At 40.3% G+C, this 18807-nt stretch overlaps 1 protein-coding gene across 22 annotated transcripts in view; it reads left to right on the top strand.

Moving 5' to 3' along the window:
* Nucleotides 1-18807, top strand: part of TTN (titin) — a 270727-nt gene that overhangs the window by 195273 nt on the left and 56647 nt on the right. For all 22 annotated transcript variants that reach the window (XM_081814090.1, XM_081814067.1, XM_081814082.1 and 19 more), the window contains 31 exons: nt 356-664; nt 792-940; nt 1023-1055; nt 1149-1278; nt 1368-1667; nt 1764-2081; nt 3030-3326; nt 3438-3737; nt 3827-4141; nt 4242-4390; nt 4971-5121; nt 5211-5492; nt 6880-7182; nt 7678-7980; nt 8081-8362; nt 8459-8758; nt 8852-9154; nt 9250-9558; nt 9674-9955; nt 10076-10375; nt 10462-10755; nt 10861-13827; nt 14151-14471; nt 14572-14856; nt 14951-15250; nt 15562-15864; nt 16114-16389; nt 16493-16792; nt 16888-17190; nt 17357-17656; nt 18352-18639. In XM_081814090.1, coding sequence (XP_081670216.1) covers nt 356-664; nt 792-940; nt 1023-1055; nt 1149-1278; nt 1368-1667; nt 1764-2081; nt 3030-3326; nt 3438-3737; nt 3827-4141; nt 4242-4390; nt 4971-5121; nt 5211-5492; nt 6880-7182; nt 7678-7980; nt 8081-8362; nt 8459-8758; nt 8852-9154; nt 9250-9558; nt 9674-9955; nt 10076-10375; nt 10462-10755; nt 10861-13827; nt 14151-14471; nt 14572-14856; nt 14951-15250; nt 15562-15864; nt 16114-16389; nt 16493-16792; nt 16888-17190; nt 17357-17656; nt 18352-18639 — 11052 coding nt within the window. The remainder of the gene's footprint in view (nt 1-355; nt 665-791; nt 941-1022; nt 1056-1148; nt 1279-1367; nt 1668-1763; nt 2082-3029; nt 3327-3437; nt 3738-3826; nt 4142-4241; nt 4391-4970; nt 5122-5210; nt 5493-6879; nt 7183-7677; nt 7981-8080; nt 8363-8458; nt 8759-8851; nt 9155-9249; nt 9559-9673; nt 9956-10075; nt 10376-10461; nt 10756-10860; nt 13828-14150; nt 14472-14571; nt 14857-14950; nt 15251-15561; nt 15865-16113; nt 16390-16492; nt 16793-16887; nt 17191-17356; nt 17657-18351; nt 18640-18807) is intronic.

Consider the following 18807-nt stretch of genomic DNA (forward strand, 5'->3'; position numbering starts at 1 on the left):
GGTTTACCAGCTAATGATGAAATCATTTGTTTTTAATTTGAAGGTAAATTAAAATAAGTTTTTAGTAGAGAATATTGCAGAGTCTCTTCAAAGGGATCTTAAAATAGCTTTTCACCAATTGTGTATAAATACAATATAGATCTACCTAGAGATCGTGTATAGTCTTTTTAATCCCAGTTAGTTGTTTGCTTATTTTGTTTTCACATTAATGCGAAATGAAAAGAGACTATTTCTTATATTCTCTTCTCTGGAAGGTATTCTTTCAGAATTCCTACTTTAATGTTTAGTAGATTAAATCTGGCATTCCATTGGCTTCCAAATTTGATACACTTTTTTTTCTTCTTCTTCTTCTTAGATCCACCTGGGCCACCTTCTTGCCCAGAGGTCAAAGATAAAACAAAGTCCAGCATCTCTCTAGCATGGAAACCTCCAGCCAAAGATGGTGGCAGTCCGATCAAAGGATACATTGTAGAAATGCAAGAAGAAGGCAGTACTGACTGGAAAAGAGTAAATGAGCCAGACAAACTGCTAACCACCTGTGAATGTGTGGTGCCAAATCTGAAAGAACTCCGCAAATACAGATTCAGAGTGAAAGCTGTCAATGAAGCCGGTGAATCTGAACCAAGTGATACAACTGGAGAGATCCCCGCCACTGATATTCAAGGTACTCATCTTTTATTGAATTTATGTATTCATCTGATCTGATTATGAAGGTAATTTCCCAAAGATAAGCCACTTACTTTTTTTAAAAAAGTAAGCTAAATCCTGTTATATTATTCATGGTATTGCAGAGGTACCAGAAGTTTTTATTGACATTGGAGCGCAAGACTGTCTGGTCTGTCAAGCTGGCTCCCAAATTAGGATTCCTGCTGTCATCAGGGGACGCCCAACACCAAAATCATCGTGGGAATTTGATGGAAAGGCAAAGAAGGCAGTGAAGGTAAGAAAAATATAATTTTCTGGGTCTCCCATTGAATCACTCTAAGGAATATTAACACTACAATCATCTTCTTTTCTAACAGGATGGAGTTCATGATATACCCGAGGATGCACAGGTAAAAAGAAAAAATAGAAGTGATTCAGAATATAGTTGACTGTGGTACCGCTCTTATCTCATCTGATGTATGACTACTGTTTTCTTTGTATAGCTGGAGACTGCTGAAAACTCATCAGTAATTATAATTCCGGAATGCAAACGATCTCACTCAGGCAAATACAGCATCACAGCCAAGAATAAAGCAGGACAGAAGACAGCACATTGCAGAGTCAAAGTCATGGGTAAGAAAGACTTTAAAAGTGACCACAGAATAAGAACAAATTATTTTAAACAAAGTGCCATTGTTTATATGGTGACTTGCATCCAACAGATGTACCAGGACCACCCAAAGATCTGAAAGTCAGTGACATCACAAGGGGTAGTTGCAGACTCACATGGAAGATGCCCGATGATGATGGAGGAGACAGAATCAAAGGTTATGTTATAGAGAAGAAGACTATTGATGGAAAAGCCTGGACTAAAGTCAATCCAAACTGTGGAAGCACCGCATTTGTGGTTCCTGATCTCATCTCTGAACAGCAGTATTTCTTCCGTGTGCGTGCAGAAAACCGTTTCGGTATTGGTGCACCTGCGGAAACCGTTCAGAGGACCACGGCCAGGGATCCAATATGTAAGGTTTTTTTAAATCTGAGATTAAAATAGTTTCTCAAATTTGAAATATATTATTATAAACAGTGCTTAATCCTTCCTTTACCTATTTTTAAAGATCCTCCTGATCCTCCCATTAAACTCAAGATTGGCCTCATAACAAAGAACACAGTACACCTATCATGGAAACCCCCAAAGAATGATGGGGGCTCCCCTGTCACCCACTATATTGTTGAGTGCCTTGCATGGGACCCTACTGGGAAAAAGAAAGAAGCATGGAAACAGTGCAATAAGCGTGATGTGGAAGAACTAGAATTTACTGTTGAAGACCTCATCGAGGGTGGCGAATATGAATTCAGAGTCAAGGCTGTCAACATTGCAGGAGTCAGCAAACCTTCAGCCACTGTGGGCCCAGTGACTGTCAAAGACCAGACTTGTAAGTCCCAGCATATTCACTGAGAATGTTCTCTTTAGGAATGCTTTCCTAGAAATTTAATATTAGTCCAAAGTAAAAAGAGAAATATCTGTACATCAGGAGACTACTGTGAGTCGAGTGTGAACATGGGCGTATTAATCTCTCATTCCTTCAACTTCTACAGAATTATCATATTTCCTTACATATTACCTTTCCCTTATTTGAAGGAGATGATGTTTGGAATTTCCTTACTATAATTTTCTGCATGATCCTCAAAAGGGAAAGAAAGTAAGCAGTTATTTGCTTAGCAACTTCTGAGACCCACTTATCTATCTTCACAATCAAGTTTCTTTTTCTCTAAGAAAAAGATACATCCATTTTAATACATAAATATAAATAGACAAATATGGTAATAAGTCTTCCTCTCTTATTGTTATCATCCCTGTTGCTGTGTGTTTGTTCAGTTCTTCTAAAATTGGGAGGGTTGTAGTCACTACCCTCTTTGCATATTCTTCTACTAGATTCATGGAAAAAGGGAAAGTTGCTTTGCCTCTACTAGCAGTTATATTTCTTAGAAAGGGAGTTCTCTCAGAATAAAAATAGTAAGTCCTCTCATAACTCTGCATATTTAAGAAAATATGCATGTATATTAAAGGGAATACATGAAAGAACTCCTAAGCCTAAGCTACTACAATCTTCACTTCTCTCTGCCCTCTTTCAGTATCTACATGCATAATAACACCAGGTAAGAGAGAGGCAACAGCTGATTACATAGCCACATGTAGGTCCAATAAAGGATGATGACTACATATACCTGCTCTCCAAACTGGTATAAATTAAAGTCAAATCTGTTCTTTATATTGGGCTGGGCTATGAAGCCTGCCTACAGTAGATCCAAATAGCTTTATAGGCACTGTAAATTCTACTTTCTGTCGCTAGTGACCACCTATTTTTTTTTTTTTAATCTAGGCCCACCATCAATTGAGCTAAAAGAATTCATGGAGGTTGAAGAAGGAACCGACGTTAACATTGTGGCCAAAATTAAAGGTGTGCCATTCCCAACACTGACCTGGTTCAAAGCTCCTCCTAGGAAGCCTGACAACAAAGAACCTGTTCTCTATGACACCCACGTCAACAAACTGGTGGTGGATGATACTTGCACCTTAGTTATTCCACAGTCTCGCAGGAGTGACACTGGCTTATATACCATCACAGCTGTGAATAATCTGGGAACAGCATCAAAGGAGATGAGACTGAATGTCCTCGGTAAAGATAGCGTGGCTTCATTAAAACTACATGTTTTTCTGTTCCTAAATATATTATTTGGCTTTAAAACCATTCTTCTAATATTTTTTTTCCTTTTTAAAACCATTTTAGGTCGTCCTGGCCCTCCAGTGGGACCAATAAAGTTTGAATCTATTTCAGCAGCTCAAATGACATTATCTTGGCTTCCACCTTTGAATGATGGAGGGTCTAAGATTACAAACTATGTAATTGAGAAGAGAGAGGCTAACAGGAAGACCTGGGTGCATGTCTCCAGTGAACCTAAAGAGTGCACATACACAATTCCCAAATTGCTAGAAGGCCACGAATATGTATTCCGAATCATGGCCCAGAACAAATTTGGCATTGGGGAACCTCTTGACAGTGAACCTGAAACAGCAAGAAACCTCTTCTGTAAGTAGGACTACGTTTTACATATAAAATCACTCTTATCTGTTGTTTTTCATAATTTCTTAGAAATCAATGTGATTTCTTTTCCATAGCTGTCCCTGGAGCACCAGATAAACCAACAGTTAGCAGCGTGACTCGCAACTCCATGACTGTCAACTGGGAAGAGCCAGAATATGATGGAGGCTCTCCTGTGACAGGATACTGGCTAGAAATAAAAGACACCACTTCAAAGAGATGGAAGAGAGTTAACCGAGATCCTATCAAAGCCATGACTTTGGGTGTTTCTTATAAAGTGACTGGTCTTATCGAAGGTTCTGATTATCAGTTCCGTGTGTATGCCATCAATGCTGCTGGCGTGGGTCCTGCAAGTCTGCCATCAGACCCAGTGACTGCTAGAGATCCAATTGGTAAGCCTTGAAACCATTCCTTCCCCCCTTCCACCGGCCCCCACCCCCGCAAAGTGCCATGGAAAAGTCAAGAATACTAATGTATATTGGTTCTTTCCAGCCCCTCCTGGTCCTCCCATTCCCAAAGTCACAGATTGGACTAAATCATCTGTGGATCTGGAGTGGTCTCCCCCACTAAAAGATGGTGGATCCAAAGTAACCGGATACATCGTTGAATATAAAGAAGAAGGAAAAGAAGAATGGGAACAGGTAGCTAACTCTTGGCATTATGGAAATATATTATAAATAAGCTAAAAGTGTAGCTGTTATTCTGAATTCCATTAATTTCTATTTGTATTTTTTATTAAGAAATAAAAAAACACATAATTACAACTGATAATCCAAACATCTGTTATGTCAAAAATTCAATCAAAAGTTAAGTTATATTGCCATTATTAAAAACACAATTCCTGGCAAAACCTTTCATTCAGTGTTTACCTGTAATATCTGATCCCCAAAACCTAATCTGGCAACAGTTTTCCCAAACAGAGTAGTTAAATATGCTGTTGGTTATACTTTAGAAAGCCATTAAAACAAGAAGCTACAGGGGCGCCTGGGTGGCTCAGTCGTTAAGCGTCTGCCTTCAGCTCAGGTCACGATCCCAGCGTCCTGGGATCGAGCCCCGCGTCAGGCTCTCTGCTCGGCGGGAAGTCTGCTTCTCCCTCTCCCACTCCCCCTGCTTGTGTTCCCTCTTTCACTGTGTTTCTCTCTGTCAAATAAATAAAATCTTTAAAAAAAAACAAAAAAACAAGAAGCTACAAAGAACTGAATGCAGGTGATCCTTCCCTAGGGTAAAGATAAAGAAGTGAGAGGAACAAAGCTTGTTGTGACAGGGTTAAAAGAAGGAGCTTTCTACAAATTCAGAGTTAGAGCAGTCAACATTGCCGGCATTGGAGAACCTGGAGAAGTCACAGATGTCATCGAAATGAAGGACAGAATTGGTAATTATTCACCCTTCTGTTATTTTATCCATATTTGTGTTTTGGATTGGGAATGAAAACCACATTTGTAATTTTCAATTGTGTTCCAGTGTCACCTGACCTTGAGCTAGATGCCAGTGTCAGAGACAGAATTGTGGTCCATGCTGGAGGGGTGATCCGTATAATCGCGTATGTGTCTGGAAAACCTCCTCCAACTGTCACCTGGAACATGAATGAAAGAGCATTACCTCAAGAAGCTACCATTGAGACCACAGCCATTAGCTCCTCCATGGTCATCAAGAATTGCCAGAGGAGCCACCAAGGTGTCTATTCTCTTCTTGCCAAAAATGCAGGGGGAGAAAGAAAGAAGACCATTATCGTTGATGTACTAGGTAAATACCTTTAATTTGTCCGTGCGGCTTTTAAAAATAACATTTTTACTTCATCTACAGCAAAGCTATGTTATAATAAAACTTATGTTAAAAATATTTTGGAAAATAACTGAACGTAATAAAAAAAAAAAGAAAGAAAATAAGAAAAATCACCCACAATCCCACTGACCGCATTTAAATATCTTTCCTCTTTTTTTGTCTTGTTCATATTTTATATTGTTGTACTCCTATAGTTTTATATGTTGCCTTTTTATATAACATTAAAAAGTTATATTTTTATGTTATATAAAAATAGTTTTTTATAACAAAGTTTTGTATATTGCCTTTTTACATAACACACCACCATTAGCACTTACTATGTTTTATAGTTTTCATAAAAGCAACTTTCCTGCAAATGTACATGAATATCTAATAATTTACTAAGGTTGATCAATTTCACATCATGGCAGTGTATCCTTCTTTGCTAATTATAATAAAGCAAAAATCTCTGTGAAGGGTTTCAGTATTCTAATTGAAAAGCATCATATTTGATTATGAATATTACATTTCTAGTCACTGAATATAGAGGTGAGCTCTACAAGGCTTTTTCGTGCCTCTTGCTGGCCGCTTAATTCTAGTGATTTGCTCTAGAAAAGTGAAGCCCTCCCACTCAGATTTCTCTCTCAGTATGTCTCTAGGCACAACCAAACTCCAAACAATGAGTTTTTATGTGAAAAATAACTGGCTCTCTATTGAACATAATTAATGTTATGTAAACATGTTATGTTTTCATTAATGAAAATGGCATGAGGAAAAAGATCTCATTGACCAATAGTCCTACAAGCTTTTAGGTTACTTTCAACCTCCTAAACACCTGTTATTTTATCTTGAGAACCAGTACCCTTTCAAGATTGAATTCCAACCCTCTCAAAGGCCCTTCTGAGATGTGGGGACTCCTGTGCTGCTTATTGATTTACTAGTCACCTAGAAAAAGCTCTCCCTCCCTTTCCTCCCTGGAGGGTAAACTAGATACAGAAAGTAGCCATGGCCACCCCTTCTCCTGTCTCCTTCTGTGCCTTCCAGCAACTCCCTCCTAACTGACTTACAAATTACCAAAAAAAAAAAAAAAGTATAAATATACATATATAAATGCCCATATGTTATATATATATACACACACATGCACACATTAGCTTCTACTAAAACACTGGCAAACAGTAATTACCATAAATGTACTTCATTTAAAAATATGGTTGAATATAGATACCGTGGGGAAGAAAAAAATCAATAGGCACAAAATCTTATTTGTAACATTTTTGTCTCCTTTTTGAAAACAGAGGGTAACAAATATTGAGCCCTGTTGTTAATTGAAAACAAACAACTAGAAATTATTTCCTCTTATTTCCAGACGTGCCAGGTCCTGTTGGAATACCATTCCAGGCTCACAACCTAACCAATGACTCCTGCAAACTGACATGGTTTTCTCCAGAAGATGATGGAGGCTCTCCAATCACCAATTATGTCATTGAGAAGCGTGAATCTGACCGCAGAGCATGGACCCCAGTGACATATACAGTTACCCGGCAAAATGCTACTGTCCAGGGTCTCATTCAAGGAAAAGCCTACTTTTTCCGAATTGCAGCCGAAAACAGTGTTGGCATAGGCCCATTTACTGAGACACCAACTGCACTTGTCATCAGAGAGCCAATAAGTAAGTGCAATTTAAAACAATTTCATCCTAAATCAGTTCTTCACTCATTTAGTAAAAGAGGATGGTGACAAAATATGTGTTTAGGCGCCAAACATTTCATTCCTTTGATAAGCATTCAGCAGACAAATGCTCAATCTGATGTTGGTAGTGTTTGAATGTGATTGTGAAAGACATTTTGGGAATATAGGATTCTTCAAATCCTTTCATGTTTACTACACTATTTTTTTTTTAATTTCGCACTTAATGGCATGAATATGAAGTATTTTCCTAACTCTGGACAACTTTCTTAAATGATTTGGCCTCAACTATCAGAGGAAATTACACTGGATCATGTCCTTTTTAACTCTAATAGTTCTATGGTGAGAGCCTTCTATTACTTATCAAAGCAAATAATTTAATGTTTAAGTGCAGTCCTCCAAAAGTATCATTTACTATGATTTACTACATTTTTAGCATGACATTTTTTTTCACTGTAATTCTTTATTTTACTTGCAGCTGTACCAGAGCGTCCTGAAGACCTGGAAGTCAAAGAAGTTACTAAAGATTCTGTTACTCTGACTTGGAATCCTCCTAAGTATGATGGTGGATCAGAAATTATTAACTACGTCCTAGAAAGCCGACTCATTGGAACTGAGAAGTTCCACAAGGTTACAAAGAACAACTTGCTTAGCAGAAAATACACTGTTAAAGGCTTAAAAGAAGGTGATACCTATGAGTACCGTGTCAGTGCTGTGAATATTGTTGGACAAGGCAAACCATCATTTTGTACCAAGCCAATCACTTGCAAGGATGACCTGGGTATGTGTCTAATGCAGTTCATACTTTGAAAACTTGTACACTTACAGATTTGCCGTAAGACATGAATAAAACTGACTTGCCTTTATAATTAAAATTTCAGCTCCTCCAACGCTTGACCTCGACTTCAGAGATAAGCTCACAGTTCGGGTTGGTGAAGCTTTTGCCCTCACTGGCCGTTACTCAGGCAAACCGAAGCCTAAAATTACTTGGTTCAAAGATGAAGCTGATGTGCTAGAAGATGATCGCACTCACATAAAGACCACTCCGACAACACTTGCTCTAGAGAAGATCAAGGCCAAGCGTTCAGATACTGGCAAATACTGTGTGGTTGTGGAGAACAGTACAGGCTCTAGGAAAGGTTTCTGTCAAGTCAATGTTGTTGGTAAGTATCATTTAGCAAGAAGAAGAGAGATTCTGTTCTCTCCAAAGCAGAAGGGGAAATAACATTTTGGGCTGTGCTTTCTCTTTCTTTCTGCAGACCGTCCTGGACCACCAGTAGGACCGGTTATTTTTGATGAGGTGACCAAAGATTACATGGTTATCTCTTGGAAGCCACCTTTAGATGACGGAGGCAGTGAAATTACCAATTACATTATTGAGAAGAAGGAAGTGGGCAAAGACATTTGGATGCCTGTGACATCTGCAAGTGCTAAAACAACATGCAAAGTTTCTAAACTCCTTGAAGGAAAAGATTATATTTTCCGGATATATGCTGAAAACCTGTATGGAATAAGTGATCCTCTGGTGTCTGATTCAATGAAAGCCAAAGATCGTTTCAGTATGCATTACATTTCTTTTTAGTGATTCAGTGTTGAATATTGTTAATAGGAAAAATTACATTTCTAATGCACTCTGCTAATGTTTGCTGTAGGGGTTCCTGATGCACCTGAGCAGCCAATTGTTACAGAAGTTACCAAAGACTCTGCATTAGTAACCTGGAACAAGCCAAATGATGGAGGAAAGCCCATCACAAACTACATCCTGGAAAAGAGGGAAACTATGTCTAAACGATGGGCTAGAGTTACCAAAGAGCCCATCCATCCATACACTAAATTCAGGGTTCCTGATCTTCTAGAAGGGTGTCAGTATGAATTCCGGGTTGCTGCAGAAAACGAAATTGGAATTGGAGACCCAAGCCCACCATCCAAACCAGTCTTTGCTAAAGATCCAATTGGTATAGTATTAAAGCATTCATTTGTGTTTTCACATTACCCAACTTTGTTTTCGGCTATGTTCTAGCTCCTTTTTTTTTTTTCTTTTATTACATAGCTAAACCAAGTCCACCTGTTAATCCTGAAGCAATTGATACAACATGCAATTCAGTTGATCTAACCTGGCAGCCACCACGTCATGACGGTGGGAGCAAGATTCTGGGTTATATTGTTGAGTACCAGAAAGTTGGAGATGAAGAGTGGAAGAGAGCTAATCACACTCCTGAGTCATGTCCTGAAACTAAATATAAAGTCACCGGTCTTCGGGATGGTCAAACCTATAAGTTCAGAGTAATGGCAGTCAATGAAGCTGGTGAATCGGATCCAGCTTATGTTCCCGAGCCAGTGCTAGTAAAAGACAGACTTGGTGAGTAAAATCTTCTCAGCTATAATAGCAAAGAAGATAGGTGTCTCGTTGTATATGCTTCATTGTAAAATACATGAACAAATCAAATCTGAAAGTACTATTTGCTTTATTCCAGAACCCCCTGAGTTGATTCTTGATGCCAACATGGCAAGAGAACAACACATAAAAGTTGGTGATACTCTAAGACTTAGTGCCGTCATCAAAGGAGTGCCATTCCCAAAAGTAACTTGGAAAAAAGGAGACAGAGAGGCTCCGACTAAAGCAAGAATTGATGTTACTCCAGTTGGTAGCAAACTTGAAATTCCTAACGCTGCCCATGAAGATGGTGGAATTTATTCTTTAACAGTGGAGAATCCAGCTGGTTCGAAAACTGTCTCAGTAAAAGTCCTCGTATTAGGTGCGAATTTTCATACTTACATATTTAATGTAATAACATATTGAAAAATAAATTTTGATACATTTTGAGCTGTTACTGGGTTAAATCACTTATTATAACTTCATTATTTAACACTTTCAGATAAGCCGGGGCCACCTAGAGATCTGGAAGTCAGTGAAATTAGGAAAGATTCTTGTTACCTTACTTGGAAGGAACCACTGGATGATGGTGGTTCTGTTATTACAAATTATGTGGTTGAGAGGAGAGATGTTGCCAGCGCCCAGTGGTCACCTCTTTCAGCTACATCCAAGAAAAAGAGTCACATGGCTAAACACCTTACTGAAGGCAATCAGTATCTCTTCCGGGTAGCTGCCGAGAACCAGTATGGACGAGGTCCTTTTGTTGAAACACCTAAACCCATCAAGGCTCTGGATCCTCTACGTAAGTTGCTTTCTCTGGATACAAAGGTTTGCTCTGACTGTCTTTGAGAATATTATTCATTCATCATAACTTCTTCTTTTGAAAAGATCCCCCAGGGCCACCCAAAAACTTACACCATGTAGATGTCGACAAGACTGAAGTCTCCCTTGTTTGGAATAAGCCTGATCGTGATGGTGGCTCTCCAATCACTGGATATTTGGTCGAGTATCAAGAAGAGGGCACCGAAGACTGGATTAAGTTCAAGACTGTGACAAACTTAGAGTGTGTTGTTACCGGACTGCAACAAGGGAAGACCTATAGATTCCGTGTAAAAGCTGAAAATATTGTGGGTCTTAGTGTCCCTGACACAACTATCCCAATAGAATGTCAAGAAAAACTAGGTAAGTTTTGGACTGCCATTATTATTTTCTTTCTTTTTAAAATTCATATTGTGACTATTCATACTGTGAAAATCAACATCTAATTTTCTCATGTTCACTTTCCAGTGCCTCCGTCCGTGGAGCTAGATGTGAAATTAATTGAAGGCCTTGTGGTAAAAGCTGGAACTACAGTCAGGTTCCCTGCCATCATAAGAGGTGTACCCATTCCCACTGCCAAGTGGACAACCGATGGGAGTGAGATCAAAACAGATGAACACTACACAGTTGAAACTGACAGCTTCTCATCAGTACTTACCATTAAGAACTGCTTAAGGAGAGACACTGGGGAATACCAAATCACAGTTTCCAATGCAGCTGGCACCAAAACACTAGCTGTACATCTTACTGTTCTTGATGTTCCTGGTCCGCCAACAGGTCCCATTAATATTCTGGATGTTACCCCTGAATATATGACTATTTCATGGCAGCCACCTAAGGATGATGGAGGAAGCCCTGTGATAAATTATATTGTTGAGAAACAAGATACAAGGAAAGGCACATGGGGTGTTGTCTCATCAGGAAGCAGTAAGACAAAGCTGAAAATCCCACACCTGCAAAAAGGCTGTGAATATATTTTCCGAGTCAGAGCAGAGAATAAGATGGGTGTTGGTCCTCCCCTTGACTCCGTACCTACCGTTGCTAAACATAAGTTTAGTCCTCCATCTCCTCCTGGTAGACCAGTGGTTACTGACATTACTGAAAATGCTGCAACAGTGTCTTGGACTCTGCCAAAATCTGATGGTGGCAGTCCAATAACTGGTTACTATGTGGAACGTCGAGAAATAACTGGCAAATGGGTGAGAGTCAACAAAACACCCATAGCTGACCTGAAGTTTAGAGTAACTGGACTGTATGAAGGAAATACATACGAGTTTAGGGTTTTTGCTGAAAATCTTGCAGGACTAAGCAATCCATCGCCAAGTTCTGACCCAATAAAAGCTTGCTGGCCCATCAAACCACCTGGACCACCTATTAATCCGAAACTGAAAGACAAGACCAAAGAAACAGCTGACTTGGTGTGGACAAAGCCTCTCAGTGATGGTGGTAGCCCCATTCTAGGCTACGTAGTGGAATGTCAGAAACCTGGTACAACACAGTGGAATAGGATTAATAAAGATGAACTCATTAGGCAGTGTGCCTTTAGGGTACCTGGACTAATTGAAGGAAATGAGTACAGATTCCGTATAAAGGCAGCTAATATTGTGGGAGAGGGAGAGCCAAGAGAACTAGCAGAATCTGTGATTGCAAAAGACATCCTTCACCCTCCAGAAGTAGAACTTGATGTTACTTGTCGTGATGTTATTACCGTTAGAGTGGGCCAAACTATCCACATTCTTGCTCGAGTCAGAGGCAGACCTGATCCAGACATAACTTGGTCCAAGGAAGGCAAAGTATTGGTCCGAGAAAAGCGGGTTGACATAATTCATGATCTACCCCGTGTTGAGTTACAAATTAAAGAAGCTGTTAGAACTGATCATGGCAAGTATATTATCTCAGCTAAGAATACCAGTGGGCATGCCCAAGGTGCTGCCATTGTTAATGTTCTTGACAGACCTGGGCCTTGCCAGAATTTAAGGGTTAGCAATGTAACCAAAGAGAACTGTACAATTTCTTGGGAAAACCCACTAGATAATGGTGGCTCAGAAATAACAAATTTCATAGTGGAATATCGCAAACCAAACCAGAAAGGCTGGTCAATTGTTGCTTCAGATGCCACTAAGCGATTAATTAAGGCCAACCTCTTAGCCAACAATGAATACTATTTCCGAGTTTGTGCAGAGAATAAAGTAGGTGTTGGCCCAACCATTGAAACAAAAACTCCAATTCTGGCTATTAACCCTATTGATAGACCAGGTGAGCCCGAAAACCTTCACATTGCAGATAAAGGAAAGACATTTGTCTATCTCAAGTGGCGGCGGCCTGATTATGATGGTGGTAGCCCAAATCTGTCCTATCATGTTGAGAGGAGGCTGAAGGGCTCTGATGAATGGGAAAGAGTACATAAAGGAAGCATTAAAGAAACCCAATACATGGTTGACAGATGTGTTGAAAACCAGATTTATGAGTTCAGGGTGCAAACAAAGAATGAAGGTGGGGAAAGTGACTGGGTGAAGACAGAGGAAGTTGTTGTGAAGGAAGACTTACAGAAACCAGTACTTGATCTGAAATTAAGTGGTGTGCTAACGGTTAAAGCAGGGGACACCATTAGACTTGAGGCAGGTGTTAGAGGCAAACCATTCCCAGAAGTTTTATGGACCAAGGACAAAGATGCTACAGACTTAACAAGATCACCAAGGGTCAAGATTGATACCAGTGCTGATTCATCCAAATTTTCGCTTTCTAAAGCAAAGCGAAGTGATGGCGGTAAATACGTAATTACAGCAACTAACACGGCTGGCAGTTTTGTGGCCTATGCCACTGTCAATGTTTTAGATAAGCCTGGTCCTGTAAGAAATCTGAAAATTGTTGATGTGTCCAGTGATCGCTGTACTATTCGCTGGGATCCACCGGAGGATGACGGTGGCTGTGAAATCCAAAATTATATTCTAGAAAAATGTGAGAGTAAGAGAATGGTTTGGTCTACCTATTCTGCTAATGTCTTAACACCTGGTGCTACAGTAACACGTCTCATAGAAGGAAATGAATATATTTTCAGAGTCCGTGCAGAAAATAAAATAGGCACAGGGCCTCCAACGGAAAGTAAACCAGTCATTGCAAAAACCAAATATGATAGACCTGGTCGCCCGGATCCCCCAGAAGTCACCAAAGTAAGCAAAGAAGAGATGACTGTGGTGTGGAATCCACCTGAATATGATGGTGGAAAATCCATCACAGGATACTTTTTGGAGAAAAAGGAAAAACATTCAGTACGATGGGTCCCTGTTAACAAGAGTGCAATCCCCGAGAGACGTCTCAAAGTACAGAACCTCCTCCCAGGACATGAATATCAGTTCTGTGTCAAGGCAGAAAATGAAATTGGAATTGGAGAACCAAGCTTGCCCTCAAGGCCAGTGGTGGCAAAAGATCCCATAGGTATGATGTTCTTGCTTTTTCTGATATCACAGCAATTCTTAATCTCGAGCACAGAGGTGTTAGACAAATAAGTTAAATCCATGCCATCAAAACTTTAGCCAGTATTTTTCCAAATAGATCTTTTACCAAATCACCTAAAGTGGACAAACAACAGTAGATTCTAAATTTATGAAGGAAAATAAGGACTCAGTGACTGAGAAGTTGCATGTCCTATCTTTGATTAACTGAGAATGGACTACTTTATAAAATAAACTACACATTAGAGTATCACCAGGAGGAGTTATTGACAGGTAAATTCATTCTTATATATTTATTATTTTCAGAACCACCTGGTCCACCAACCAATCTCAAAGTGGTCGACACAACCAAAAGTTCCATAACTCTTGGATGGGGAAAACCAGTGTATGATGGTGGTGCGCCAATAATTGGATATGTTGTGGAAATGAGACCAAAACGAGAAGATGCATCACCTGATGAAGGCTGGAAAAGGTGCAATGCTGCAGCACAACTTGTTCGCATGGAGTTCACTGTTACCAGCTTGGATGAAAACCAGGAATATGAGTTCAGGGTGTGTGCCCAAAACCAAGCTGGCATTGGGCGCCCTGCAGAACTAAAGGATGCTATTAAGCCTAAAGAAATCCTAGGTGAGACCCTGTTTTATCCTAGGATTCATTCACTCCACACTTCTCCCATGATTTCCCCACGTTCTGAAGAGTCAACTAATGGTTTTCATGTCATTTGCAGAACCTCCGGAGATTGATTTGGATGCCAGCATGAGAAAACTTGTCACAGTGAGGGCGGGATGCCCTATCCGACTATTTGCCATAGTGAGAGGAAGACCAGCTCCTAAAGTCACTTGGCGAAGAGTGGGTATTGACAACGTGGTCAGAAAAGGACAAGTCGATCTGGTTGACACTATGGCCTTCCTTGTCATCCCCAATTCCACCCGCGACGACTCAGGAAAATATTCCTTGACACTTGTGAACCCAGCAGGAGAAAAGGCCGTGTTTGTGAATGTCAGAGTATTAGGTGGGTTGCTAACAAGCTCCTTCTTTCCCTTCAGAAACACGTCAGTTAAGAAGACTGAGGAGACACATATATCTGGTTTTGTGGTTCTTTACAGATACTCCCGGACCTGTGACTGATTTAAAAGTTTCAGATGTCACTAAAACGTCATGCCACATTTCCTGGGCCCCTCCTGAGAATGACGGTGGGAGCCAAGTGACACATTATATCGTGGAGAAGCGTGAGGCAGAGAGAAAGACATGGTCAACAGTTACCCCGGAAGTCAAGAAAACGAGCTTCCAAGTCACCAACCTCATCCCTGGGAACGAGTACTTCTTCAGAGTCACTGCTGTCAATGAATATGGCCCTGGCGTGCCAGCTGATGTCCCCAAACCAGTGCTTGCATCAGATCCTCTGAGTAAGCACTGTCCTTTTTCCTCCTTTTAACTCCAGCCTCCTCCCTGAGCAAGGTCAAGATACTGAAACATGTTCATCTGCCAAACCAAAAGGGCTTTAATTTGTAGAAACCCACGCAGCCCAAATAAATCTCTAACTCACTCACTGAAGAGTGTTTTAATCTGCCTCATCTTGTACTTTTCACATTCAACATACTGAGCTCCAGTTTCCAGATGCTTCCAAGCAAGTGGCACACTCCAACATTAGGTAGAGTAACAAAGAGTTTGGATTAGTGTACCTGGACAGTTTTTCTAAATCACATTTTTCTTCTAGGTGAGCCAGATCCCCCAAGGAAACTAGAAGTTACTGAAATGACCAAGAACAGTGCTGCATTAGCCTGGCTACCTCCCCTGCGTGATGGAGGCGCTAAAATCAATGGCTACATCATTAGTTACAGAGAAGAGGAGCAGCCTGCAGATCGCTGGACAGAATACTCGGTGGTTAAAGATCTCAGCCTTGTTGTCACTGGCCTAAAGGAAGGAAAGAAGTATAAATTTAGAGTAGCGGCCAGAAACGCTGTTGGAGTCAGTTTGCCAAGGGAAGCTGAAGGAGTGTATGAAGCCAAAGAACAGCTGTGTAAGTGGTCACTGTCTCCTTTTATCACGTGATAAAAGTTCATTAGAATTTTCTTCTCACATCCAGACTGGACTCTCATATTTTCTATTTGGTTCAATCTTATTTTTTAAAAATATTGGCTGTAATGCAAACATGAATTTGAAGCCATTAATGGGTTGCCACCCACAGTTTGAGAAATACCAGTAGAGTTCCCCACCAGTGGAGATCCATCCTCCCGACAAATGTAATGAATTTTCGTTTTACTTTTAGTGCCTCCAAAGATCCTTATGCCAGAGCAAATTACTATTAAAGCTGGGAAGAAACTCCGAGTTGAAGCCCATGTGTATGGAAAGCCTCATCCAATCTGTAAATGGAAGAAAGGAGAAGATGACGTTGTCACTTCCAGCCACCTGGCAGTGCATAAAGCGGACGCCTCTTCAATCCTGATCATAAAAGATGTTACTAGGAAAGACAGTGGGTACTACAGCCTCACCGCGGAGAACAGTTCCGGGACAGACACTCAGAAAGTCAAAATTATCGTCATGGGTAGGTTAAGCATTAGACAAATGGCTATCTAAATATGAAAATCAGAAACATTTTTTTCCTATCAAATCCCTGTTCTTAAATTTCTTTCTCTTGGTTTATGCAGATGCTCCTGGGCCCCCTCAGCCTCCGTTTGACATTTCTGACATAGACGCTGATGCTTGCTCCCTGTCATGGCACATTCCTCTGGAGGATGGAGGCAGTAACATCACCAATTACATAGTGGAGAAATGTGACGTGAGCCGAGGTGACTGGGTGACAGCGCTCGCCTCGGTGACAAAAACTTCCTGCAGACTTGGAAAACTGATCCCAGGCCAGGAGTATATCTTCCGGGTCCGTGCTGAAAATCGATTTGGCATTTCAGAGCCTCTCACATCTCCAAAGATGCTGGCTAAGTTCCCATTTGGTAGGTTTCTTTTAGGGAGAAAAAATAAATTTTGTTTTCTTTCCAGTCTGTTACTTAAGAAAAAAACCTGACGTTTCCCTTGTCTTCCTCTCTAGGTGTTCCTAGTGAACCGAAGAACGCACGGGTCACTAAAGTCAACAAAGACTGCATATTTGTGGCATGGGACAGACCAGACAGTGATGGAGGGAGTCCCATTACTGGTTATCTGATTGAACGCAAGGAAAGAAACAGTTTGCTCTGGGTGAAAGCTAATGATACCCCTGTCCGGTCAACTGAATATCCTTGTGCTGGCCTTGTAGAAGGTCTTGAGTATTCATTCAGAATCTATGCACTAAACAAAGCTGGATCCAGCCCACCCAGCAAACCAACAGAATACGTAACTGCAAGAATGCCAATTGGTGAGTAATTTTTGTTAATATTTCAGTAGCATATTTAAATCTCAGGGTCTCTGAGGATTATTCTATTCAGAGAGATTCTGAATATTTCTGGGTGATGATGTGAAATATGGAAGTTTATAACTTCTGCTGTTAAGATAAATGCTGAGAATACCTCTTTTGGTTTCAGATCCTCCTGGAAAGCCTGAAGTTATTGATGTTTCCAAGAGTACTGTATCCCTCATCTGGGCTCGTCCAAAACACGATGGAGGCAGCAAAATTATTGGCTACTTTGTAGAAGCTTGCAAACTTCCTGGTGATAAGTGGGTACGGTGCAATACCTCACCTCACCAGATTCCCCAGGAAGAGTATACAGTCACTGGCTTGGAAGAGAATGCTCAGTATCAATTTAGAGCAATTGCCAAGACTGCAATAAACATTAGCCAGCCCTCTGAACCTTCTGATCCAGTGACCATCCAGGCAGAAAATGGTAAGATTCCACCTTTGCCTATAATACTCAACAGAAAGTACTCATGATGTATATTTCTCCTAATGAAAAACAAAATATATATCACGGGAGGAAAAAAACAAGTAAAATGATAAGTATTTTGTATACAGACAACTAAAAATTATGATTATGGAAAATCTTAATAACATGTTAAACTAAAAAAACAGATACAAAACTGTGAGGACCATGTAATTTCAACCATACATAGGCACAGAAAGATGACAAGGAAATGCACCAAATGATAATAGTGAAAATTTAAGGATGTTGGAATTATGGAAGATAATTTACTTTTTTCTTTATACTTTCAGCATTATCAAACTCCTATATTAAACCTACATTCTTTTTTAAGATTTATTTAGAGAGAGAAAAAGAGTGCAAGCAGGGGGGAGGGGCAGAGGGAGAGAGAGAATCTCAAGCAGACTCCTCGCTGAGCACGGAGCCTGATGCAGCGCTTGATCTCACGACCCCAAGATCACAACCTGAGCCGAAATCAAGAATCGGATGCTTAACCGACTAAGCCACCCAGGAGCCCCCAAACCTATATTCTTTTATAATAAATGTTACTTGTAAAAATCCCATCTCGAAAGAGACCGAGCCTATGAATTTCCTACTCTTATTAACAAGAATGACATAATATAGTTTTGCTTACATTAAATCCTGATCTTCTTTCTTCCCAGTTCCTCCCAGGATAGAACTGAGTGTGGCTATGAAATCTTTGCTTACCGTGAAAGCTGGAACTAATGTTTGCCTGGATGCTACTGTTTTTGGTAAACCAATGCCAACCGTCTCTTGGAAGAAGGAGGGCACACTGTTGAAACCAGCAGAAGGCATAAAGATGGCCATGAAGCGGAACCTATGCACCCTGGAGCTGTTCAGTGTGAACCTAAAGGACTCGGGCGACTATACCATTACTGCTGAAAATTCAAGTGGTTCCAAATCAGCCACCATTAAGCTTAAAGTGTTAGGTAACTATAGTGCTTATTTAGAATCTCATATTTTACTTCAGTTGATGTGAGGTAATAGAATTTACAAAATCATATGTGAGAAAAGATACATAATGATGTATCGTTTGTAATCAGAGAATTATTCTCATCATGGGGTAATGGCATTTTTAGGCTGAAAAGAGCATTAGA

Source organism: Leptonychotes weddellii, chromosome 3 (assembly GCF_054177405.1).
Source record: "Leptonychotes weddellii isolate Sample4059 chromosome 3, ASM5417740v2, whole genome shotgun sequence".
Classification (NCBI taxonomy): domain Eukaryota; kingdom Metazoa; phylum Chordata; class Mammalia; order Carnivora; family Phocidae; genus Leptonychotes; species Leptonychotes weddellii.